At 48.6% G+C, this 26,927-nt stretch overlaps 1 protein-coding gene across 12 annotated transcripts in view; it reads left to right on the top strand.

The window, feature by feature from the left end:
• Window positions 1–26,927, top strand: part of syne1b (spectrin repeat containing, nuclear envelope 1b) — an 834,787-nt gene that overhangs the window by 82,547 nt on the left and 725,313 nt on the right. For all 12 annotated transcript variants that reach the window (XM_085981815.1, XM_085981811.1, XM_085981814.1 and 9 more), the window contains exon 2: window positions 22,832–22,893. In XM_085981815.1, the coding sequence (XP_085837941.1) occupies window positions 22,832–22,893 (62 nt within the window). The remainder of the gene's footprint in view (window positions 1–22,831; window positions 22,894–26,927) is intronic.

Here is a 26,927-nt window from a genome sequence, read left to right on the forward strand (position 1 = left end):
TCAGGAGGAATTTATTTGCTGTCGGAGATTAAAACTCTGTGGTCCAATTTTATTTTCTCTCTGGATCTGTTGAGTGCAATTTCGGCAGTGCTGCCTGGATGTGACATCTTGATCAGACATAGGGCAGAAAGAAAGACCAGGCAGCGGCCTGCATTTGCCCATAGCAGAGCTCCCTCCCCCTGATTTCTCTTCCTGCCATTTCAGTCCTTCCGCCCATTATGTCCTGGTCCCAGACACATGAGGTTCTTGAGCCACTCACTAGGGAAGAGTAGCTGAGGTAATTCCCCGTTGCCTTCCTTCTGGTTTTTGCCTTCGGAGTACCTGCTCCTTGGTGGGCTGCAACCGAGGCTGAAGAGCCTCACCTACCCTTTACCATGGAGGCGGGTGGGGAAGGGGGGCCCATCGGACCCAGGTACCCCCGCTCGGCGTCATGCCAGCATTCAAAGCCGGCGCTCCGAACACTGCCCGCTGGGGCTGGGTGGAGCGGTGCCTGGGCCCAAACCCAACCCTTCTGACTCAAAAGTAAAAACAGAACCTGCTGGAAACACTCGGCAGGCAGGCAAGCAGTTCCTGTGGAGAGAGAAACAGAGTTGAATTTTAACACCCAAAAATGGGTGGGTTGGGACCGGGTCCGATGTTAAAATTTCACAAATCTGAAACCCGACCCCAACCAGCCCACTTGTGGGTTTAACGGAGGCGGGAAGCCAACCCGCTCCCAGGAGGCGGGTTGGCAATTTAAATATTTTAATGAGGCTGGCAGCCTCTGATTGAACCTGCTGTGCAGGTTTAACCCTGGCCAGCCGGGTTTCCCAGGCCTCGGGAAGCCCGGCAGCTGAAGGGAGGCAAGGGCAGCTTCGGGGGGAAGGTTAAGCACCTTTACAGCACTGCTTGTGGGCCAGGAGGAGCAGGAGTGCTTCCCCCCGGCCCCACAAGCTCCCATTGGACTTCCCCCCCCCCATACAAAGACCCCGTTGGGATCGGACCCCCTCCCCAGGGTTGGGGATCGGACCCCCCATCGGGATTTGAAACACTCCCCTGCCCCGGTTTCGGGGATTGGACCTACTCGATCTTGCGGCCTGCTCAGGAGTTAAACCTACACAGCATGCAGGGAAAGTTGGACTTCTGGGTTTCACTGTCTGAAATTCTGCCCTCCCCCCCCGTCTATGTATGCCTCGCCTGTTACTATCCAGGCCAATATCTCAGGTCGATGACCTTCTGACTCAGAGGCAGGAACACTGCCCCCAAGTCACTCTGTCCTTATGTGCCTCTGTCTGCCTGTCAACCCAGTACTTACAGGTCCTATTCTAGTGTCCACTCACCAGGTCTGTCTGGAGCAGGGTTTGAACCTGTCACCTTCTGACTCAGAGGCTGGAATGCTACCACTGAGCCAAAGAGTGGCTCTTCCTTTTAAGTAATGCAATTGGCCGCCCTTAACTTGTGGTCGCGTGACCCTCCCTGTCTGATTTTTCTCCCTCCGAGCAATACTTAACGCTCAGGCTCCATGGGGCCGGAATCTACCCCATTGGGTGTCCGCCACCTTGTGGTCTGAGCTTCTCTGGGTGAGAATCCCGGAGACTCTCGGTCGAAGGGAGTGCGATTTTGAGAATCGGGGCGGAGGTCAGCACACCGGATCCAGGACTGCCTCATTTTTCGCCACCATTGCAACGTATCCCCGGAAAATTGGGAGCGCTGCAAACTGAGCAAGGAGACCTGTGCCCTCGATTCGTGCTCCCACTGAGCTGAGGGTTGCCAACAACGTTTCCTGTAAGCGGCCGCGCAGCGCTCCAGGGAACCCACGCAGCTGGATTGCTGGCTCTTCAATGTAAAAACCGTGTGCGCCCGGTATTTTGAATGGCCAAAAAAAATTACAGGGAACCCTCCAGGATTGCCCTGGAGTCTCCGGGAATCAAAGACTAATCTCCAGGACACTGCTGCGAGCAACCCTGGGAGAAAAAACCAAGGGGCGATATAAAATTGTGTTTTTAAAACATTTTCTTTGAACACTTTTGCTTAATAGTTATAACAATATTGGACATGGGAAAAGGGCTGTTTGATTGACAGCCAAGAATCATCCAATGAGGCAATGAAGAGTCTGTTCACTCTCCGATTGGCGTGGGAAAGGGTGCATCACGAGGATTGACATGTCGGGCAACCAATGGCAGGCGAGTGGGGGTGGAGCGTTTGGCGGCAGGCGGTCATGTGATAAAACCTCCAGGAATACGTCCAACCAGAGTTGGCAACCCTATCTGAACGAGGTTCTGGGCTGGGACCCGGGAACTCTCTGCGCTTCCAATGGCGGGTGGGGGAAGGGAAGGGGGTGCGGGTCAGGGGCAGAAAGTGAGACTCTGCGAGACGAACACAGGAACTTTACAGCCCAGCATGGCCGCACTGGTTAAACCCTCGCACTGGAGAGTTCTGATTTAAAACACAGATGGGCATTCTGTGAATTATGATGTGCCAAGATTGTGACTGCTCTCAGGGGTGTTGGATGGGGCCTGAGCACATACAGAGATCAAGATATTTTTATGATTTTTTTTCTGCTTGGTGCTTTATCTTTTGGAAAAAAAATGATGGAATTTTCTCTCCTTTCTTTCTCTTTCTCTTTAACTCCTTCGCCACCAGTTTTGCTCCCTGCGTTTCACCCATGTTCTGACCGGTTTAAAATGGATCCATCTCAGTGTAACCATAACAACGGTGGATTTACAGCCCTCTCTCCATCTGTCACTTGCTGTGCGTCGAGCTGCACTGCGAGGATTCCAAGCCGGAGCTTCATTTCAAAGGCCTCTATTCCCCCCAACCCAAACTGGCCTGGGCTTTTATCTTTTTTCTTCGCCTCTCTCAGGAGATGGCAGGGTCTCGGGTGGGGGTGGGGAGTGTATATATATCGTGATGCACAGGTACCACAATTGTGTGGGACAGGCTCGATGGACCAGAGGGTCTTTTCCCGCCCCGTCGTTGTTCGTTTGTCTGTAAAAACCGTCCCTGTGCCAAATATCGCCAGCCTCTGTCGGTGCAACCTGTCCCCTGGCGGGCTGACTGTGTGCTTTACGTGGAGTGGTGGCTCCCAGATTAGAACCAGCACCAGCACCTGACAAATACGCCTACTCATTTTCAATTTAGCACTCCCACAGTTTGCTGGGTGTAATTCTGTGTCACGATTGCTGCGCTGTGCCAGTAAAAAAAACATACACCCCGCGCTGTGTGCGTTCCCACCTCACACCAGGACTGTCAGGAGTTCAGCCTCAGTAATGACTGACTTCAGAAAACAATCCGATCTAACGACCCACGAACAAGCCCTTTTATTACGTCAGCCTTTTAATTTCTGGTCATTTAATTTGATTCTATGAAACGGATACAAGGAGTGGGCATTAAAGTAGACAGCTAGCACCAGCTTCATGGTCACTTTTACTTATTCAAATTCTCAAATCTGCTACAGTGGCATTTGAACTTATGGGCCGCGATTTTGCTGGCGCTCAGAGTGCAGGTTGGGAGGCGGGTCCGCTGTCAAAATCGAGTTGATTGACAGCGGGTTGGGAACCCACTCTGAACCCGCCTCCATGCAAGTTTCCAAAGTGTCGGGCCTGCAATTTCAGAACAGACCCGACACCAAGAGGCGGGGGAGGCACTTAAGATAGTTAAATTCTTAAACGCTTGTTAACTACTATTTTACCAGCCCATTTCTATTTTTCCACTTTTTTAACGGGCTTCACGTCGTTCGGAGATCACGTTAGGTAGGTAGGTTGGGTTCTCTATGTCTCCCCATTGCTGTGAATAGGTGACAACTGCAAAAGTGGTATGAAAGCTACCATTTCATGGCTGGTCGCTTTCCAATGTCAGAAGCTTGAACCTTCAGGACTTGGAAGACACTTTTGAGCTGTATGCAGTTTGGAAGTGTTTGGAGTAAACTCTCTATCCACTGTCACCTTCTTGGAGCAAGCTCTCTCACCATTGCCAGATCGCTTCTGTCATCTCAACTTCAGCTGCCATCTATTCCAGCCATCGGTGCCATTGAAAGAATCTCACCTTGGTCCTCTGGATCCCTCCATGATCAGCCCCAACACCAACATCACCAGGCACACCAACATCACCAACAACAATACCAACCTTCTCTGCAATCACCTGATGCTGCACAGGACATAGGGCATCAGCACCCCACAACATTGCTGCCCGGGAGGCCAGCGATGGTATCACCATGGCCAGATATACTTCACTTGAAGCTGTAAAACCTGGCTGCCACATGATGCACCAGGTTGGCACCACCCAACATCAGCACCATATAACATCCTTACAATGTCCAAGCCATTCCTTTCACACTCATTACAATTGGTGGGGGTGGTGGAGTTATGTTTCAACATTCACTGGAACTCACTAAGACACTTCCAAAGGTGAGCACAGATCTGTCCAATAAGGTAAGGTGTTGAAAATATAGATTTCAATGTTTGACAACACATTAACAGAAACTTCACATGAACATTGGCTTAAACACCCAGGTGCCTACCCTTGTGTGTTGTTAGTTCGTATGCATGCAGTAGGTTAAGGGTGAGTGTGAGGGGTGGCTAGTGAGTTGGGGAAATGATAATGTAGTGGGATGGGTGGAGGTGCAAGGTAGGTTGGTGTGAGTAAGGATGTGCAGGAGTAGGGTAGGGAAGGCAGAGTGATGGGGATGTGATGAGTGGCACAGCAGGATGTGATTGAGTGTGGCTTGGCAGTAACGTTTCGTGATCTGCTGAGATCATTGAAAGGTTTGTGCCACTGAAGCCTGGTCCTCTTGACAACATCCCTGCTTCTGCCCTCCTCTGCAATGTGCAACCAGGCTGTGTTGGTCTCCTGGGGAGGTTTCCTCCACCGATCGGAAGGGAAGAGGACATCCCTGCGTGCTGTGACTCCCTCCATAAGGATATAGAGGGAGTCATGGGAGAGCCTGGGTGCAGCCGTGCCCCTTTGTGCAGTGCTTGTCAGTGTTTGCAGCACCTCAGTGCTGTAGAACACTGACTCCAGAACTGTCAAAATCAATTTGGACATGGCCCCTTTAAGGAAACCGGCTGATGAAGCGTCATCAAATGACGTAATCAGACCCGCTTCCTATATTAATTGGCCGGGAACCTCGCAGGGCAGGCTTAACAAGCCCCATCAACGGAAAATCGCTTGGAGAGTGCGGGCTGCAGGAGGCAGCAGGCTGGGACCACGACTCCAAACCTGGCCGTCCTGGACCCACCTCGGTTGGTGAAATCACAGCCATAGTCTCTGAATTACTAGTCCAGTAACATAACCACGACACCAACAGGCCCCTCTAGCTACCCTCTGCTCTGCCAGCTCGAGCCTGTCCATTCCTGCCCATGATGGGTAATCTCTGGACTTCACTCTGCCGGTAGGGACCCTCCCATGCCCAGAATACATAGCAGAAGTTCGGGCATGGATGAGGATCCTGAGGATGTGAAAGGCGCTATGTAAATGCAAGTTTCTACTTTTTTTTCCCTCTTCTATGGCCTTGTGTTTTCCGTGTGTGTCATCACCGACAGTGAGTTGCAGCTGGCTATTCAACTGTGGAGGCATCGTGGTCGGCCAAGCTCCTTTTCTCACTTACTATGACTAGCAGGGATCACTAGATACTGGTCAGGTGCAGGAACCCTGACTAATTTCCCCTACCTCTGTAACCTCCTTGAGGCCTACAACCCTCAGATCTCTGCATTCCTCCAATTCTGGCCTCTTGCGCAACCCTGATTTCCATCGCTCCACCATTGGCGGCTGTGCCTTCAGCTATCTAGATCCTAAGCTCTGGAATTCCCTCCCTAAACCTCTCTACCCCACGCTCCTCCTTTAAGACGTTCCTTAAAACCTACGTCTTTGATCAACCTGTCCTAAATCTCCTTCTTTGGCTTGGTGTCAGCTTTTGTCTCATTACGCTCCTGTGAAACACCATGGGACATTTTACTACGTTAAAGGCGCTATATAAATGCAAGTTGTTGTTGTAGCTTGTTGACTTGCCAATTGCCTTTATATATACACCAGTTGATCTCCTGTGGAGTTGCTCATGGGAGTTGAGACCAAGTGTGGTCTTCAGGTGAAGCATGGTTAGAGGGCCGGGGGGGGGGGGATCAAGGTGCACAGATATAATTCAGTCTCCATTTTAAAGTCACACATTCTGCCCTTATTTTATGTTTCCATTATAAATCCCTATATCCACAATGGAAATTGTCAGGTTTGTTGTGTATGTAATATGTGTGCTACTTTGAACCTATGGACAGGACTGCACTACTTGTAGGGCGTAGTGATACGCAGTACCACTCCTGGCCATAGGGGTATAAATAGTACTGTGGGTACTGATCTCCCCTCAGTTCCCGCCTGTGGGCATGAAGTAAAGACCTACGTATAGTCCCTACCTCCAACCAGTAAAGACCTGTTTGAGTTATACGTTTAAGTCTTTGTGTTAATTGTTCAATACAATACACATACTTAACAAGGTTGTAATTACACTCTCCTACCAATGGTGGCGCAGCAGCACCCCCCACTGGTGGGAGGATATAATTTCAGCATGACAAGTTTACATAGGTAGTTTCCATTATAAAGTGAGCATAGGAACTTATAGGAAAGAAATGGACAGGAAGTGTGTGCAGAGGTAAGATATTTAAAGTATTATTGTAGCTGGATATATGTGAGTGTTATAAAGGTCAATACCTTGATTTGAAGCGCAGAGCCCTGCAGTGTATTTCTGTTTTGTTTCACTCCACAAGCCCACTGAAAACATTGGTCACGACTGAAGTCTAAAAGTCTACAAATCACCGCTCTAGGGTTGGCAAGATTGTCTTCTTAACACTCTTGTTGTCTCTTTATGTTTCTAGCGGAGGTTTCCCGCTGATTTTCTGGAACCTTCTTTGTTTGCACTTCCGCTGCTCCTCCACTTGGTACAGATAATAATGTCACTCTGTTATTCTAACAGCGGATTCTGTTACCATGTCAGTAAAACCCGATTCTTTCCAGCAGCATTGTGGGCTTCAGATGGCATTGAGTGTTTAGAATAGGAACGGGAAGAACCGAGTCTTTAGGAGGCCGGTTGCCGTGGTGACCAGTTGAAGGATAATGCAGCTTGGGTGGGAGTTTCCTTTACAAAACACAGTGTTGTTGTGGGCACACAGCTTGTGAGAAACTATGGTTACTACATGAAGACAGCTGAGGTGCTCGAAAGCAAATCAAAAGTGGTAATTAATTGGCTTTGGAAAGATTAGGGAGAACATCAAAATTCTACACAGGGCCACAGATCTGATTTATCTTCCAGAAGTGCTGGAAAATCACAAGTTCCAAACACTTAGCGTCAATCAAAACAACCCAATGGTTTCAGGAAGGCTCAGGGTTGCACACTTCCTGATACAGAGGTTGCAGCTTCCCTAAACTGTGCCTGTTAACTGGAGCGAGGATAACCTTCGCTCCGTTGGATTGGCTGGCTTTGAGCGAGCAGATTGTTCGCACAGTATCCCCGTGTGCATATTCTTGTAGTTATAGGGGATTTTACATTTTGAGGTATCGCCTGTTAGAGAAAATGACTTAAGGGGCCGACTGCCCCATGACCACACAGATCAGGTGGTTAAAATTCCTCTCTCTGGCGCACTAGTTAACGCATTTGCGTCTGATTTCTCTGCATCATTTTAACGGAGATATTAACCCTTCAGAACCAACTAAAATGAGCCTGCAGTGGAATTTTAACTCCCAGAATTGCCACAGGAGGTGATTCTTGTTGTCCTGTTAGACCATGAATGATAAATGTCATTGCTTGGTTACATTTCTCATTTTTAAATATTTTGTTTAAACAGCAAGTCCTTCTATCCTTTCCAGAGTGATAGAATTGAAAAGCAGAGAAGTTATGTTAAATTTGTATCAAACCTTGATTAACCCACACTTGGAGTACTGTGCACAATTCTGGTCTCCATATTATAAAAGGGACATAGAGGCACTGGACACGGTGCAAAAAATATTTACAAGGATGATACCAGAACTGAGAGGTTACAACTATCAGGAAAGATTGGACAGACTGGAACACTTTTCTCTAGAAAAGAGAAGGCTGAGAGGTGACCTGATTGGTCTTTAAAATTCTGAAAGGGTTTTAATAAGATAGATGTAGAGAAGATGTCTCCACTTGTGGGGGAGACCAAAACTAGGGGCCATAAATATAAGATAGTCACTAATAACTCCAATAAGGAACTCAGGAGAAACTTCTTTACCCAGCGAGTGATTAGAATGTGGAACGCGCTACCATGCAGAGTGATTGAGGCGAATAGTATTGATGCATTTAAGGTGAAGCTAGATAAACACATGAGGGAGAAAGGAATAGAAGGTTATGCTGATAGTGTGAGATGAAGAGGGGTGGGAGGAGGATCAGGTGGAGCAGAAACACTGGAATAGACTGGTTGGGCTGAATGGCCTGTTCCTGTGCTGTACATTCTATGTAATTCAACATCAGAGGATAATAGTTTGGAGGGGTAGCTGAGTCTGACTTTATAGAGGACCTGAGTTTAACACTTATCGAAATATAGTCATTTGCCCCACATAGCTCCCTTAGCGTCTGCGTAATCACTCCAGACTATTTTCGAAATGGCGAGAAACTTAGAACTGTAGAGGAGCAAGGAGATTTAGGTGTCCATGTACACAAATCATTCAAAGTTAATGGACAGGTTTATCTCAAGAGGCAGGAATACAAAGGGGCGGAAGTGATGCTTCAGTTGTACAGAGCTCTGGTTAGACCTTATTTAGAGCACTGTGTTCAGTATTGGGCACCGCACCTCAGGTAGGATATATTGGCCTTGGGGCGGTTACAGTACAGATTCACCAGAATGATACCAGGGCTTAAAGGGTTAAATTATGAGGCCAGGTTGTATAAACATGGCTTGTATTCCCTTGCGTTTAGTAGGGTGAGGGATTCTCTGATCAAGGTGTTTAAAATGTTAAAGGGATTCAGATTCAGATCAGATCAGATTCAGATTCAGATTAGATTTATTTGCCATATGTAACAAGTACAATGGAATGCTTGTTCCCCGTAGGGACGCGTCAGCTATACATACATAGAGTAGATATGCAGAATCTATTTCCTCTGGTGGGGAATCCAGAACAAGGGGGCAGAATCTTAAAATTAAAGCTAGGCTGTTCAGGGGTGAAATCAGGAAGCACTTTTTCCACACAAATGATGTAGATGCTGGGGGACAATTGGCGCTTTCAAGACTGAGATCAATAGATTTTTGTTGGGTTAGGGTATCAAGGGGTATGGAGCAGAGGTGGGTAAATGGAGTTGAGGTACAGATCAGCCATGATCGAATGAATGACAATGGAGGCCCAATGGGCTGAATAGCTGCAATTAGAATGACAGACCCTGCATTTATATCGTGCTTTTCATGTCCTCAGGATTTCCCAAAACATTCACAGCCAATGAAATGGCAGTCACTGTTGTTTTGTAGGCTAACGCACACAGCAAGATCCCACAAACAATGAATGACGAGTTAATCTTTTTTTTAAAGTGGTGTTGCATGAGGGATGAATATTGGCCAGGATAACGGCGAAAGCTCCCCATCTCTTATTTGAATAGTGCCATGGTATCTTTTACATCCACTTCAGAGAGCAGGCAGGGCCTCGATTTAACGTCTCATCACTCCTTCAGTACTGCACTGGGAGTGTCGGCCTAGATTATGGGCTCAAGTCCTCGAGTGGGCCTCGAACCCACAACCTTCTCATTCAGAGGCCATCAGCTTGGCTCAGTTATTAGCACTCTCCTGAAGCTGATTTTTACTTAAAATTGCTCTTTAAAAGTCAGCATCAAGGATGTTTGAGTTAGTTATAGTTTGTTGTCGGTCTATAAAAGTGGTTCTGTTAGCAAGACTCCCTTTTCAATAGGTCTTCTTGCATAGAAAGTGAAACAACAGCCACCAGTTTTACATGCTACATGATCACTAACTGTTTACAAAAGTCTGAAGCTGAACTTTAGTGCTGAATGATATCAGTGTAATATGAACAAAAGGCAATTGAAATTGCTCGAATGTCTTAATATACTACAGCGAGTAGAAAGGGCTTGTTGTGCAGTAACAGTATGGAAAAAGTGACACTTAATCTCCTGCCATTTATTCTTAGTTTCCTGTTGCTTTACCCATTTAAATCATTGTTGCACTCAGGGAGTGTTTGAGTTGTGTTGATACAGATAGCTTTACTTTGGAACATGGTATAAAATGATCCTGACATGTTGATGTGTTTAAGGGAGCATAAACAAGGCCAATTGTTCTGGGCCCCAAATTCATGTTCACGGGTGGAAATGTCTCCCTCCCACCCACCCCATGATAATTTGGGAGGGGGAAGGGAGGAGTAGAGAAAGTGATGACGGGAACAGTACTTTCTGTGCACATACACAAAAATGACTCCCACAGGAATAGATTTCTGCCTACAGTTCAGTGGTAGGGCTCATTAGACACAAAGTTCTCTGCTGCCGCACTGTCGGAGGGGCCGTCTTTCAGAAGAGACGTTAAACCGAAGCCCCGTCTGCCTTCTCAGGTGGACGTAAAAGATCCCAAGGCACTATTTCGAAAAAGAGTAGGGGAGTTCTCCCCGGTGTCCTGACCAATATTTATCCTCAACCAACATCACTAAAACAGATTACCTGATCATTATCACATTGCTGTTTGTGGGATCTTGCTGTGCACAAATGGGTTTCCCTAACTTACCACAGTGACTACACTTCAAAAGTACTTTATTAGTTGTGAATCGCTTTGGGATGTCCTGAGGTTATGAAAAGCGCTATTTAAATACAAGTTCTTTCTTTTACTTGGAGTATGAGCAGATGGTGATTCATCTGGAGCAGTGTAGCTGATCTACAAGGTTATTCTCCTCACTGTTCTGTGTTTCTTTTGTTGTCCCTCACTAATTAGCCAGACCTGCCCAACCTCCCAGCTTCTGCCTGAGGCTCGAGATCCCTTACCCTCCCTCTCAAGAACCTTGTTCTCCCACCTCCTCCCTCTCGAAGACCTCCATCTCCCACCCTCCCTCCTGGGGACCCCCATCTCCCACCCTTCCTCCTGGAGACCATCTCCCACCCTCCCTTCTGGGGACCATCTCCTACCCTCCCTCCTGGGGATCCCCATCTCCCACCCTCCCTCGTAGGGACCCCCATTTCCCACCCTCCCCTCCTGGAGACCATCTCCTACCCTCCCTCCTGGGGACCCCCATCTCCCACCCTCCCTCCTGGAGACCATCTCCTACCCTCCCTCCTGGGGACCCCCATCTCCCACCCTCCCTCCTGGAGACCATCTCCTACCCTCCCTCCTGGGGACCCCCATTTCCCACCCTCCCCTCCTGGAGACCATCTCCTACCCTCCCTCCTGGGGACCCCCATCTCTCACCCTCCCCTCCTGGAGACCATCTCCTACCCTCCCTCTCGAGGACCCCCATCTCCCACCCTCCCTCGTAGGGGCCCCCATCTCCCACCCTCCCATCCTGGAGACCATCTCCCACCCTCCCTCCTGGAGATCATCTCCCACCCTCCCTCCTGGGGACCCCCATCTCCCACCCTCCCCTCCTGGAGATCATCTCCCACCCTCCCTCCTGGGGACCCCCATCTCCCACCCTCCCTCCTGGAGATCATCTCCCACCCTCCCCTCCTGGAGATCATCTCCCACCCTCCCTCCTGGAGACCATCTCCTACCCTCCCTGATGGGGATCCCCATCTCCCACCCTCCCCTCCTGGGGACTATCTCCTACCCTCCCTCTTGAGGACTCCCATCTCCCACCCTCCCTCCTGGAGACCATCTCCCACCCTCCCTTCTGGGGACCATCTCCTACCCTCCCTCCTGGGGACCCCCATCTCCCACCCTCCCTCCTGGGGACCCCCATCTCCCACCCTCCCCTCCTGGAGATCATCTCCCACCCTCCCTCCTGGAGACCATCTCCTACCCTCCCTGATGGGGATCCCCATCTCCCACCCTCCCTCCTGGGGATCCCCATCTCCCACCCTCCCTCCTGGGGATCCCCATCTCCCACCCTCCCCTCCTGGGGACTATCTCCTACCCTCCCTCTTGAGGACTCCCATCTCCCACCCTCCCTTCTGGGGACCATCTCCTACCCTCCCTCCTGGGGACCCCCATCTCCCACCCTCCCTCCTGGGGACCCCCATCTCCCACCCTCCCCTCCTGGAGATCATCTCCCACCCTCCCTCCTGGGGACCCCCATTTCCCACCCTCCCCTCCTGGAGACCATCTCCTACCCTCCCTCCTGGGGACCCCCATCTCCCACCCTCCCCTCCTGGAGACCATCTCCCACCCTCCCTCTCGAGGACCCCCATCTCCCACCCTCCCTCGTAGGGGCCCCCATCTCCCACCCTCCCCTCCTGGAGACCATCTCCCACCCTCCCTCCTGGAGATCATCTCCCACCCTCCCTCCTGGGGACCCCCATCTCCCACCCTCCCCTCCTGGAGATCATCTCCCACCCTCCCTCCTGGAGATCATCTCCCACCCTCCCTCCTGGAGACCATCTCCTACCCTCCCTGATGGGGACCCCCATCTCCCACCCTCCCTCCTGGGGACCATCTCCTACCCTCCCTCTCGAGGACCCCCATCTCCCACCCTCCCTCATAGGGACCCCCATCTCCCACCCTCCCCTCCTGGAGATCATCTCCCACCCTCCCTCCTGGAGATCATCTCCCACCCTCCCTCCTGGAGACCATCTCCTACCCTCCCTGATGGGGATCCCCATCTCCCACCCTCCCTCCTGGGGATCCCCATCTCCCACCCTCCCCTCCTGGGGACTATCTCCTACCCTCCCTCTTGAGGACTCCCATCTCCCACCTTCCCTCCTGGAGACCCCCATCTTCCACCCTCCCTCCTGGGGACCTCCATCTCCCACCCTCCTCTCCTGGAGTCCATCTCCTCTCCTCCCACTCGAGGACCCCCATCTTCCACCCTCCCTCCTGGGGACTCCCATCTCCCAACCTGCCTCTTGAGGACCTCCATTTCCCACCCTGCCTCTTGAGGACCTCCATCTGCCACCCCCTCCCTCCCGAGGACCTTGTTCCCCCACCCCACCCTGCCTGTGGATTGAGAGATCCCACATTCCGAGCCTGCGCTCCTGGAGTGAAGCTACAACTGGTGTAAGTGGTGACAGATGCGGCATTCAGGAACCCGACCTTCAGCCGCTGGTTCTTTGCTTGTCACACACGGCTTCTCCAATTCAGTAAGGTGAATCACGTGAGGATCTACGCCGAAATTCGTTGTCACCTCGACCCAACCCAAAGGACGCATCGAGCTGCCCCACTCCTCATCCGCCAATATTTCCTATTTATCTCTTTGGATGTTGCTAAAGGTGAAAGGTGAGAGTTCAGTAGATGAACATTTCCATCCCCACCCCCCACCCCGATCATTGTAAACGCTACGATAAACTGGAAAGAAGTTAATTGTTTGGAAAAGGAAAATCAATAAACCAAATGTGGGATGGGGGAGTGGCATGGGATGGAATGGGAGAGGGGAAAACCAGAAACAAGTGAATAACAAAATAATTCTGTTTTATCAACGCTTTTAAAAGGGAGAAGAGCTAGAGCCAGAAATATATCACCTGGAAATTGCCATGTGCTTTTTTTGGCTTGATGTCTCAGGTACAGGTGGCAAAAGAGCAAGGGAGTGGGACTAATAGGATAGCGCTTTCAAAGCCGGCACAGGCACGATGGGCCGAATGGCCTCCTTTTTGGCTCTAAGATTTTATACACGCCCTGTGACTGTAAAACCTCACATCCTGGATTTGTCGTGTGCTCCTCCCTCTGTAAATGGCTTCTGCCGCTCTGGCTCTTTCCTCCATTTCCGTGAGGAAGTTGGTGGTTTTACTGAGGGGATGTTGGGCAAGCCGAGGAGCCTTGGCATCCCTCGTAAAACAGGCCTGTCGGAGAGACCAGAATTACTGAGCAATTCCTTAGAAAGAGCTTGCTTAGATAGTGTGCCTCCTGTACTTCCTCCGCACACCATTCACATGGGGGGGGGGGGGGGCAGTGAGTGTGGGGATTAGCGGTGGGGTCTCCTCACACACCCTGGTGCTCAATAAGGAGGCCTAAGGATTGAGGGGTGGATTTTTTTACACAGGGGAGCATCTCCTCCCCTGTCTGAGTGGAGACCATGCCTCCCACCACCCCACATCCCCACACTCTCGCCTTCCCCCACATGCCCCCACCCCGCCACATCCCCCCAGGTCAGTAGACGTCCACTTGGCTTTCTGGCCACTTAGCCATGGGGAGCCTCAGATGGACCTTCAACAACCAGCGATGTGTCACAGCTCCTCCTGTCCTCACAAACTTAAACCAGCCTGGACCCCCATTCCCTCTCCCCCACCCCAGGAAGGGTCAGTGGGAGCTTCTGGAAATGCTCCAACGAGGTAGGACAGCAAGTCTCACAATCTCCACCCTGTGCTAGGCTGAGCTTTGGGCCTCAGGCTCTCCAGCAGCTAGTAGCCCGCAACGCCAGTTGCCAGGAGTGGAGCTAGCCTGAGGGGAAGCGGCTTGTGCTGGAGTGTGTCTGGGCCATGCTAGTGGCCTGGGACAGTGGGCACACCTCTCCTCTGGTTGCACTGTGCTTCTTGAGCTTAAAATTGGTCCCATGACCTGCATACTCCTCGAGTTGGATATTAACTCGGAGGTGGGGAGGGGGCAGGGGCGGGGGGGGCTGCTTTGAGGTTGGGAAACCCGGAAGGACAGGTTTCCCTCAGGTCCGGCCGAATTTAATGGCAGGACCTGATTATCATTTTTTGTCTCCGTTTCAGATTGAGAGGCTGGCTGGCTGTCAGGCTGGTAGGCTTTCGGCACCAGGCCACAGTCGGGGGGAGGAGGGAGGGAGGGCGGGAGAGGAGGCCTCCGGAGGAATCGTGGGGGAGATTGGAAGAGGTGAGGGGAGATCGGAAGAGCCAGGGCGGGGCGATCGGAAGAGTTGTGAAGAGATCGGAGGCCTCGTGGAGGAGATCGGAAGAGTTGGGGGGAGATTGGAAGAGCCGGGGGGAGATTGGAAGAGTTGGGGGGAGATCGGAAGAGCCGGGGGGAGATCGGAAGAGCCGGGGGGAGATCGGAGGCCTTGTGGGGGAGATCGGAACGGTCAGTGGGCGAAGATCGGAAGGCGGTTTGGGGTCATGATTCAGATTTGTAACATTTTAACATTCCACCGACCCAAATCTGCCCTTTTTTGGGGTTAAAATCCCCACCCCCCCTCACCCGACCTAATTTCTGTAAATTTAAATTCTAACATTCGTTCCGTGGAACACTGCAAACATATCCTGGGCCTTTCACCTCTGGCACATTGATTCAAAAATTTTAAATAATTGATCACAAGTTTTGTTGTTTATGGAACCAAGGCGGGTAAATGGAGTTGAACTACAGATCAGCCATGACCTAATTGAATGGCAGGACGGGCTCGAGGAGCTGGGTGGCCTCCTGTTCCTATTTTATAAGAACACCACAAACGTGAGGTTGAATCGTAAATGCACACAGACTATGAATTGCTCCTTTAACCACCATTGCTGGCAAATTATTGTCTTACTGTGTGCAGATGGGAAAGTGGATGGTTTGCATTCCTGTCAGTTCTAGCTGCCCGTGGATTGCAAGCACTAATCAATGGTGAAGCCACAGAGACCCCCGTTTACATTCCTGGCTTATGAGCTTCATTAAAACTTTGCATTTGTGCAAAGATGTAAAGTGTTGGCTTCGATTTGTTTTTAAATAACTCAAAACGATGCATCATTTTGTTTTGTGTGTGAAAATGCATTCAGCACCCATTCTGCATTCCTGAAACAGGAGGCACGCAGTGGAAGCTTGGGGGAACTACATGAAGGGTGAATTCTGTTGCAAATCTTCCCTGAGATGCTCTGTATGCTTGAGCAGGACTATCGCTGCAGCAGGAAACCAGTTCATTGTCAGTCCTCTGCAGTCCGTGCTCAGGCTGTGTGTGCGTGTGTGTGTGTGTGTGTGTGTGTGTTTGTACAGCGTCTGCTGAGCGCCCATCTGCCAGAGTGTTTGGTCGCTGTAGCTCTTGACTCTAACTGTCATGGTTACAAGGGCAGCCTTCTCCTGAAAGCTGGAGATCACGGATTAATGCCTGTCGCCTGCTAATCTAACCTTCCGTTGGCGGTGTGTTGCGGGAGAAAGTGCAGCGAGACTGTGTAAACAGTAGAAGACCCGCAGCCGCGACGTGGAAGCGTGATTCGCAAGTGGTTAGATTCACGAGGAACGCATCTTTCACAGGAGGAGGCAGCAGACTCTGGCTGCCCACCCTGGGTTACTCTGTGTGCCCGTCAAGGCACTTTGAACAGCGGAAGATATTCCAGCAGAATCAAACTCCCTCAGGATCGGCAGGACCCACGGAAAACTGGTTCATTCCACGATGCGTCACGCATAATGGCCAGCAGCAAGGGAGTCTCTGGGAAGAGGGTGACATCACTGAACTTGGTGACCGGATTCTTTCAGTACCTCCGCGGTGAGTTGTCAATAAGGCAGGCTCTTTTGATATTTGCAAACGAGCTGTTCATTTGAACGTGTGTCCTGTCAGCGGGAGCATTGAGAGCACAGGGCAGAATCCCCTGTAACTGAGCACAGATTGTCTTTCTGCATTCAGTGTTGCACAGCGCGCTGGCCTGTGCTGTGAGTGCTTCAGCAGAATGGCATTTTTACAGTTTTAATCCATGTCCTGTAAAATACAAATAAATTATTGTGCACTAAAAATGGGAGTGGGTTGGTTGTTAATGGTGCTTCCCAATGATCTTCCAAAACTGGGAGTGAGTGCGGTGGTGTTGGAAGCAGCTCCATTCAGCCCTTAAACACTGCTCCAGCAAGCTGCTTTGATTTAATTTAAACACAGCCCTTGTCGACAGCCCAACTCCATCTGACAGATGGAAAAGTGCAAAGTGGAACAGGAATCAGTTGCTAAAATCAGGAGGCATATCTGAACCAGTGGTATTTTACTTCAGGGCACGATAGTAGTAGTAGCTTCACGCCTGAGCGTAACAGAAGCAGTACTATCACGCTAATAAAACGCGTAAAGGCCTTTGCAGTTGTACCTGTTTTCAGTAACCCATTGCGGTACCAGCGCAGTCTCGGGGCAATCTCTGGCCATGTTTACTGGGTCACAGAGCAGGTCATAAGGTCATCCCGTGGTGTGCTTTGTAGTCACCTGTGTTCACTTGTGCTATTAATAATACGGTGCTACTGACCCACAGGGATGCACTGTTTCACTGCACCATCGAAGTATTTCTCATGTTTTAAATGATGGGTCAGTTAGAAACAAGGCTTCTTTCTAATGGATCTTGAGCTCATCCAAAACTCTGCTGCCCGTATCCTAACTCGCACCAATTCCCATTCGCCATCACCCCGGTGCTCGCTGACCTATATTGGCTCCTGGTCTGGCAACGCCTCGACTTTAAAATTCTCATCATTCTTTTCAAATTGCTGCATGGCCTCATTGATCTCTACCTCTGTACCCTATAACCCTCCAAGATCTCTGTGTTCCTCCAATTCTGGCCTCTTGCGCATCCCCCACTCCCTTCGCCCCACCATTGGTGGCTGTGCCTTCAGCTGCCTAGGCCCTAAGCTCTGGAATTCCCTCCCTAAACCTCTGCCTCTCCACCTCTCTCTCCTCCTTTAAAACCTACCTCTTTGACCAAACTTTTGGTCATCTGTCCTAATATCTCCTTATGCAGTTCAATGTCAAATTTTGTCTGATTACGCTCCTGTGAAGCGCCTTGGGACATTTTATTATGTTAAAGGTGCTATATAAATGCAAGTTGTTGTTGTTAATCCCACCCAGTGGCAGAGCCAGTAAGGGGAGTTCAGGGAGGGGGTTCATAACCCCTCAACCATTTTGAGGTTGGCCAACTGGGCTTTGGAGGACCGCCTCCATTCTGCTCCCAGGAACCTCTGAAGCCCATTTTCGGTCTGTGGGTTCAGCCTGTGAGGCTGTGCAGGTTCCCGGCTCGGCCATCAGGCTTGGCGGGTTGGGCATTCCCAAGTTCCTAGCTCGGTCCTCATCCCACCTAGTCGGCCAAAGCTCGAGGTTGGCCACCCCCCGCAGTCGGCCAAACCCAGCTCTGCCCTTGAACCCACCACCCCATGCATGTGCTGGTTCTTTCTTTGCTCACTCCAGCACGGTCTCTGATGAGAGTGGGCAGGGGTCCTGTGCATGTCCCTCTGCCCATGCGCCCTGTCAGTAGGCCGCTTGGAGTTGGTTTATGAACGACAGGCGCTCGCAGAGTCACCCTCCGATTTCATTTGTGTCTTGTTTTACTGTCTCCCCCTCCTCCTGGTTGGGATACAGTCCAGCGGGTGTTGTGTCAACCTCCATTTCTGACGCTCAGGGTTAGAAAGTGAGTGTGTGCAGGTCATTTGACCATGGGGGCCATCACCTCAAGCCAGATCCTGTGCGCCCTGACAACCGCACGCAGGAGGCAATGGACAGCAATCCTGGCTGTTTGATACCCTTCCCTGAATGCAGCCTTCCAGCTGAGGCCTGGCTTGAAGTCAGGCCGATCAACAGGATTAGAAATCAAACACGGGACCTTCTGGTTTGTACGACGCAGTCACACACCGGGGAGCTTCATCTCACCTTTGTAATACTTTCATCCAAGAGTAAATTCACCAATCTCATGCCCCCAACAGAGAGCCACGATCAAAAGGAACAAGGGTCAGGGATAGGGCTACCTCACAGCAGAGGCAATTCTCTGACCTGCCCTTGAGCACTGCCCCCCACTAGGATGGTCATTTTGGTGAACTTACCCTATTGTGAAGATCAGACATCCCAAGGCTGAAGGCTAGGGTGCTCCTCAATATTGTCGTTACTACTGCGATTGTTGCCTGATTACTACTGATACATTGGCAATTATTACGACTGCAATTACTGCCCAGCATTTACTGCTGCAATTTCTGACTTATTACCGCTGCAATTGCGGTTCATATATTACTGCTACAATTAGTCACTGCTCCTTTCTTTCTGTGATTTAGCCGATTTATTATTATTTAGCACCTTTACAGTATCCTCCTTTATCGCAAGATAATAGCCCGAAGCCTCTTGTGATGCACCTTGTCACGTGCTTTCTGAGTGACCAGTTGTTTTAACCTCTGCCACACAACAGCCACATCATCTTAGAATTCCAATAAATCTGTCGGGCACAACATCCTCTTCATCAGTCCTGGTTGTCTTGACTTCAGTTGGATGTTTTTGAATTCTCTGGATTAAAAGTTTTTTTTTCTGACTAAATTTCTGAAAGCTAATATATCTCTAAATCCCAGGATAATCAGGAGCAACAATAGCAAGTGTGAATGTTTCAGTCACTCCTAATGTGTGAGCTGTGGCTCAGTTGGTAGCACCCTCGCCTGAGTCAGAAGGCTGTGTGGGTTCAAGTACCCACTCCAGGACTTGAGTGCAAAAATCTAGTCCTGACACTCTAGGGCAGTACTAAAGGAGTGCTGCACTGTTGGAGGTGCTGTCTTTCTGGATGAGACATTAAACTGAAGCCCCGTCTGCTCTCTCAGGCGGACGTAAAAGATCCCATGGCACTTTTTCAAAGAAGAGCAGGGGAGTTATCCCCGGTGTCCTGACCAATATTTATCCCTCAACCAACATCACTAAAGCAAATTATCTGGTCATTATCACACTGCTGTTTGTGGGTGCTTGCTGTGCGCAAATTGGCTGCCGTGTTTCCCACATTACAACAGTGACTACACTTCAAAAGTACTTCATTGCTGTAATGCGCTTTGGGACGTCTGGTGGTCGTGAAAGGTGCTGTATAAATACAAGTCTTTCTTTCTAATCGCATTTCCTTCTGTACTCTTGAATGCGTTCCATCTGGTCCCCCTCACTTATGTATATTAAAATTATGAATACTATATTATATTAAACATCTCCATTTTCTCCACAAACTTGTAAAAATCTCCATCTAGCTGTGGGAAAACATCATGTTGCTTTTTCCAGTCAGAGCTGCTCTGTAACAGAAATTAATTCCGGGCCTGTTATTTTTATCTCTTGCTGTCTTACTGTCTCATTATCAAGTGACGACTTACTCTTTTTTTTTGTTGCTTACCATGAGCATCCAAAAGAAATCTTTTTCCTGCTCCCAATAACTCTTGTAATATATTTTTCTAATTTCTCTTTTTATCGCAAATTAGTCTTTCATAGCGGTTTGGATTAAAACATTTTTTTTTAACCTTCTCTGTTTCCTTAGCATTTAATAAGTGAGAGGGGGTAAACGCAAAACAGATCTGTGGAAAGAATATTTCAGTGAACAAGTGGTCAATCTGTGGAACCAGCTCCCTAGAGACAGTGGCTGCCGATAGTGTCGATTCATTCAAATGCAAATTGGATAGATTTCTCTCAGAAAATAATATTTTGGGATACAATATATGAACTGTTTGAGACATGACGTAGAAAGAAAGAAAGACATGTATTTATACAGCATCTTTCGCGGCTTTGGGTCGTCCCAAAGTGCTTTACAGCCAATGAAATTCTTTTGAAGTGTAGTCACTGTTGTAATGTAGGGAAACATGGCAGCCAATTTGCACACAGCAAGCTCTCACAAACAGCAATGAAATAAATGACCAGATAATCTGTTTTAGGTATTGGTTGAGGGATTAATGCTAGCCCAGACATTATTGCTCTTGTTCCAAGAGTGCCAAGAGTGATCTTTTACGTCCACCTGAGGGGGCAGATGGGGCCTTGGTTTAACATTTCATCTGAAAGACGGCAAGTCCGCCAGTGCAGCACCCCCTCGGTACTGCACTGGAGTGTCAGCCTGGATTATGTGCTCATTTCTTTTGAGTGGGGCTTGAACCCATGACCTTGTGATTCGGAGGCAAGACAGAGCCAAGGCTGGCAATCAGAAAAAAAAAATCTTTTTGGATGTTCATGTGGTAAGTGTAGCAGGCTTGAGAGGAATAGATGACTTTGGACCTAAGGTTCCCAAAGCTCTCCACCACTGGGGGTTTCCTTGCCTCATGTCTGGGTCTGTTGTGGACTAATTGATGGAGATTGATTGCTATGATTAGTCAACAACTCCATTATCATTGTATCACATGACTACCAGGATGGCAGAAGGCCAACTAGATGGACTTTGGTCTTTCCTCGTCCAGCAATTCCAATGTTCATTAGTTCCTAAGTGGTTGGCCAGATGGTTGGTTGACGTTATCTAAAGAACTAAGACTGTTATATGGAGCATATCAGATTATTGTATGCATTAATTGCATTGCTCTTCTGTTATTATTTTTGTTTTCCTTTGTAATCAGTGGAAGTGTATCAAAATTCCAGTCCGTCACAGTATGTTTGATTTGCTGTTTCAAATAGTTTTATTGATTGTAATAACAGACAATTTGATCTGCATTGAAAAACCCCCACTGATATAGTAGCTAGTTTTCCACTGTGTTAACTGTTCACATGCAAACGACAGATGTAGTTTATAAATCCCTAGAGTGAAAAAATGTAGTGAAACAAAATTGCCGATTAAAACAGAAAATGCCGGAAATATACAACAGGTTCAGCAGCACGGGTGAATAGAAAAGGACAGATTGGAGATCCGTTTTAATAGGGCCTCCACCTGAATCATTAACATAGAAACATAGAAACATGGAAAAATAGAAGCAGGAGTAGGCCATTCGGCCCTTCGAGCCTGCTCCACCATTCAGTATGATCATGGCATATTCCTGCTCTCTCCCCATGCCCCTTGATGACCTTTTGTGACTCTCTTCTCCCTCTACAGATACTGACCGACCTGCTGTGTATTCCCAGCTTTTACTTTAATTTGTGCAAGTTGGTTTGCTGATTTTAACGTTCTCTGCAGGAATTCTTTGTGTGAACTCTCTGAAATAGTAACCAGTGCTAACCAGTCAGTAGCTTAAATTCACAAACAAAAAGCTGCAGTGTTGAGTTGTGTGTTTTGTTTTGTTTTATTCTGATTTTAATCCTACTCCATTATAGCACGGGAGAACGATAAGATCTTTCTGGTGTGTGTATTTTGTGAAGATAGAAAAGAAAGAATTTGGATTCATACAGCACCTTATCACCTCCTCAGGAAGCCCGAAATGCTTCTTATATCACTAGTTACCTTTGAAGTACAATCACTGTTATTTTGTAGGCAAACACAGCAGCACAGCAAGATCCCACAAATGGGATTAGATGAATGACTAATTAATTATTGGTGTTGGATGAGGGATAAATCTTGGCCAGGAAACCAGGAAGAACTTTCCTGCTCTTCTTCAAATAGTGCCATGGGATCTTTTACGTCCACCTGAGAGGGCAGCAGGGGCCTCGGTTTAACGTCTCATCCGAAAGACGGCACCTCGGACAGTGTAGCACCCCCTCAGTACAGTACTTGAGTGTCAGCCTGGTTTATGAGCTCCAGTGATACTTCAGGGTAGATTTTCAACTTGCCACCCTGGCATTGTGCATCAGCTGCCCATTAGAGAAGCGCCCAATTTTCATTCCCGTTGATTTCTAGAACGGGCAGCCAACCTAGAAATCAGCCCGTATATGTGATGGCGTATGAGGGAAAAATAACCATGGACGCAGGAATCTGGGTAGTGGGACCTCATGATTAACCTTGGTGGGGACCCTCACGTCCTAAGACTTGCTGTAGTGGAGAACTGTTTGCACTCAATCTTCCTCTCTCCAAGTATTCCATCACCTGCTATGTGCATCTCATTCCAGTTCCAGCTCTTTCTGTTTTCACCTTGATTTGCCTTCTGTAATCCCCGCTGTTTTGAAACCCTGCAGACAAGAGCTGGCATAAAGGTGTTGCTTTGCTTCTGTGCAAATCTTATCGATTCCCTCCCACATTTCTCACATTTGTTCCGTCAATGTTTTGCAGATGAGCAGGAGGCCGTACAGAAGAGAACTTTCACCAAATGGATCAATTCTCACTTGGCCAAGGTAAGAAGCCTCGATTCTGTGCTAAGACAATCTCCAGACTGAGGATGGTTCTATTTCCCCTGAGACTGGAGGCAGGGGAGGGGAGTGTGCCCCGACTGCAGCCTGCGGGCATCAGGCATCCCCGAAGCTTGGCAGTCAGTCCCTCGAAGTTCAAGCAACTTGGTCCTATTTGCGCTTGTATTTCCTACTCACTGGTTTGTCCTGTTTGATTTTCCTGGGCCTGGAGATTTGGAAAGAGCTGCTCTTAGTGCTGTTGCCTCATTAGTGGACAAAGCCCAAATCAGAATTCTGTGATCTGCTAGTATCGGCAACCAGCCATATCTGCAGATTAATAGGAATGGGAATGTAACCCTTGTACATGTCCCCCAAGGACCCCATGTCATGTGTATGGCCCATAAAGACCAAGAGCATGGACACTCCTATCCCAAGATGACTGAGGCTTGCATGGAAGGAAGTTACTCTGAAACAAATAATGTCCAGCTCCATAAACCTACCGTGGAACCGTGCTCCTCTCCTTCTCAGCACCATTTTATTCATGAATATAGTGTTTGCCAAACTTTTGTTTGGAGTGAGGGTGACGAGTCACGTGCCCATTTTGTCACAATGCCATCCCACTCAGGCGACGCAGTGATGCTTTTCAACACGGTTTATATCATAGAATGATACAGCACAGAGGGAGGCCATTTTCCCCATTATGCCTGTACTGGATCTTTGAAAAGGCTGTACAATTAGTCCCACTCCCCCTGCTCTTTCCCCATAGCCCTGCACATTTTTCCCCTTCAAGTATTTATCCAATTCACTTTTGAAAGTCACTGTTGAATCTGCTTCCTCTACTCATTCAGGCAGTGCATTCCAGATCACAACAACTCGCTGCATAATTTTTTTCCCCTCATGTCTCCTCTGGTTCTTTTGCCAATTATCTTAAATCTGTGTCCTCTGGTTACTGACTTTCTGCCACTTGAAACAGATTCTCCTTATTTATTCTATCAAAACCCTTCATGAATTTGAACACCTCTATCAAATCTCCTCTTAATCTTCCCCACTCTAAGGGGAACAACTTCAGTTTCTCCAGTCTCTCCACGTAACTGAAGTCCTTCATCCCTGGTGCTGTTCTGGTAAATCTCCTCCACACCCTCTCTGAGGCCTTGACATCCTTCCTAAAGTGTGGTGCCCAGAATTGGCCACAATACTCCAGCTGGGGCCTACCCAGTGATTTATAAAGGTTTAGCATAAGGTTTGCATTTAGCGACCATTTGTTTTTAGCTCACAAACACTTCTCCGGAAGACATTATCAGCGCAAAGCCTGTACTGGAGCGCAGATCAGGATTTCGAGCGTGAGTTTAATGTGACTGAATCGCTACCTGCGCAGTTTCCTCTCGGGTTGGAAAATTGCGCGAGCATCGAGTCAGACGAGAATTCCCGTTACGCAATCCCGTCACGCGATGCTCTGCATCGGGAACATTAAATCATAACATTTACCCCAGTGCTACTTAAGTGAGTGGAATTTGTGAGAAATGTTGAAGGATTTCTGTAATGAGACTTTGTAATGTAATTGCACATCCCTATCATCAATGGCTACTTGAAAATGCAGTGACCCAGATATTCGTTGCCTTAAGCTTGTTTGGTATTATCCACAGAGGCAAGTCAATCTGGGCAGGGAGCAGCTACAAAGTCAACAGTTCCCTCGCACCTCTGGCATTCCAAATCAGAAACCCGGAGTTGATCCGAGAAAAGCTGAAGACCCCAATTTTGCATAAAAATTTGGAGTCTCTGCACCAAATACAGAGTATCTAGTCGAAGTGCGTGGCCATACCCTGGGGAAGGGACATGTGACCTGCTCTCTGGTTGCACTTTAGAGTGGCGAGATTAACCCTCCCAACTCTTCCTGTGGGAAAACTGCACAGTGCGTTGCAGTATCTTTGTTTTTCACTCATTTTGTCTCTTGTTAACACAGACATGCGTGCGTGTGACCTTCCCCATGAAGACCTGTCGGGGGAGACCATTAAATAGGCTAGTTAATTAAAAGTCTACAACAGGTAGAGAATCACATGCACCACTTAGGGAAACAAGTCCTATGTGAGAACTGTACATACACAGATTGGCCCTCCCATAGGAACACAGGAACAGGAGTAAGCCATTGAGCCCCTCGAGTTTGTTCCGCCATTCAAAGAGATCATGGCTGATCTGTGACCTAACTCCATATACCCGCCTTTGGCCCATATCCCTTAATACCTTTGGTTAACAAAAATCTATCAATCTCAGATTTAAAATTAACAATTGACCTAGAATCACTTGCCGTTTGCGGAAGAGAGTTCCAAACTTCTCCCATCCTTTGCGTGTAGAAGTATTTCCTAACTTCTCTCCTGAAAGGCTTGGCTCTAATTTTTAGGCTATGTCCCTAGTCCTGAATTCCCCAACAAGCGGAAATAGTTTCTCGCTGTCTACCCTATCGGTTACCCTTAATATCTTGAAAACTTCGAACAAATCATCCCTTAACCTTCTAAATTCTGGGGAACCCTATTTTGTGTAATCTCTCCTTGTAATTTAATCCTTGGAGTCCAGGTATCATTCTGGTAAATCTACGCTGCACTCCCTCCAAGGCCAATATATCCTTCCTAAGGTGTGGTGCCCAGAACTCTCGAAGCCTTGACCAATGTTCCCATTAATTTTTTTTTGGTGCACCGCCCCTTTAAGGGGCTGCGCAGCCCATTCAAAATACAGCATATGTGCAGTTTTTCCCATTGAGAAGCTGGCGAACCGGCTGCACAGGGGGAGGGGGGACGTGCGTCCAGAGCGCTACGCGGCTGCACAGCTTAAAGGGAACATTGGTCTTGACCCAGCTCCTGTGAATTTGGAAGTTTATTAGGGGGAACTGCAGCTGAATACGGGAGGAGGCCATTTTGAAAGATGGATTTTGCATTCAACAGGTATGGAGAGGCCTGGTAGCTAATTCAGAATCATCAGTTAACTGTTGCACCAATATAGGTATGGGATTCATATTCTCTTGCATGCGGTGTGAGTTACCATGGAAACGATTGCCTCTGCCGAGATTGCTGTTACCGTGGAGATCACTCCTACATGAAAATGCAGCACAGCACAGCACAATTTTAATCTTCAAACACGACAAACAAAAAGTGAGCTGCTCGACTCATGTCTGCTGGCGTCACCTCCAACGACCGATTCAGTTCTGGGTCCGATACTTTCCCCAAGGGCATTTCTTTTGGGTTTTATTCTTCACCCTTTACCCCTCCCTCCCCGATATTTGCCTTCACAACCTGAAGGCGCTAACGATGGTTGAGCACCTTACTCGAGGGCGCCCAGATACCGAGGGTTGGCACCTCACTTGCGCATCGGCGGGCATCGCAGGGTAACCCTGGTCATCGCTTGACCTTCACACCACGCCGCTTTCCAGCTGGACAGCAGTCAAGGAGGTGCAATCCTGGCTGATTTTTCCCTCCAGAGCCTGGAGATGTCCAGTCCAGATGTCGGGACTTGCTGTGGGATCAGTCCAGCTCATCCTCGGTTTCTCTTCTGAAGAATAGTGCTGGAATTGTATTTTGTTTTTGAATGCACTGTGCAATACCAATATGGCAGTGTTCTCAAAGAACTATTTTATTTGGTGCCCCTAAGCGCTGGTTCGTGTCTCTGAATAAACATTAATCACTTAATGTGCGTTCATTTCAGCTGTGCTTTGGTACAGACTAGCAGAATTTCATTGGGATGGTGATTGTTAAGTATGTGTATTGTATTGAACAATTAACACAAAGACTTAAACGTATAACTCAAACAGGTCTTTACTGGTTGGAGGTAGGGACTATACATAGGTCTTTACTTCATGCCCACAGGCGGGAACTGAGGGGGATCAGTACCCACAGTACTATTTATACCCCTATGGCCAGGAGTGGTACTGCGTATCACTACGCCCAACAAGTAGTGCAGTCCTGTCCATAGGTTCAAAGTAGCACACATATTACATACACAACATTCCTCCCTTCCTAGCTTTACAGTCATCTCCCCATTTAACATAACGTAAT

This window comes from Somniosus microcephalus, chromosome 3 (assembly GCF_052327205.1).
Source record: "Somniosus microcephalus isolate GS21.2 chromosome 3, FLI_Smic_1.0, whole genome shotgun sequence".
Lineage (NCBI taxonomy): Eukaryota > Metazoa > Chordata > Chondrichthyes > Squaliformes > Somniosidae > Somniosus > Somniosus microcephalus.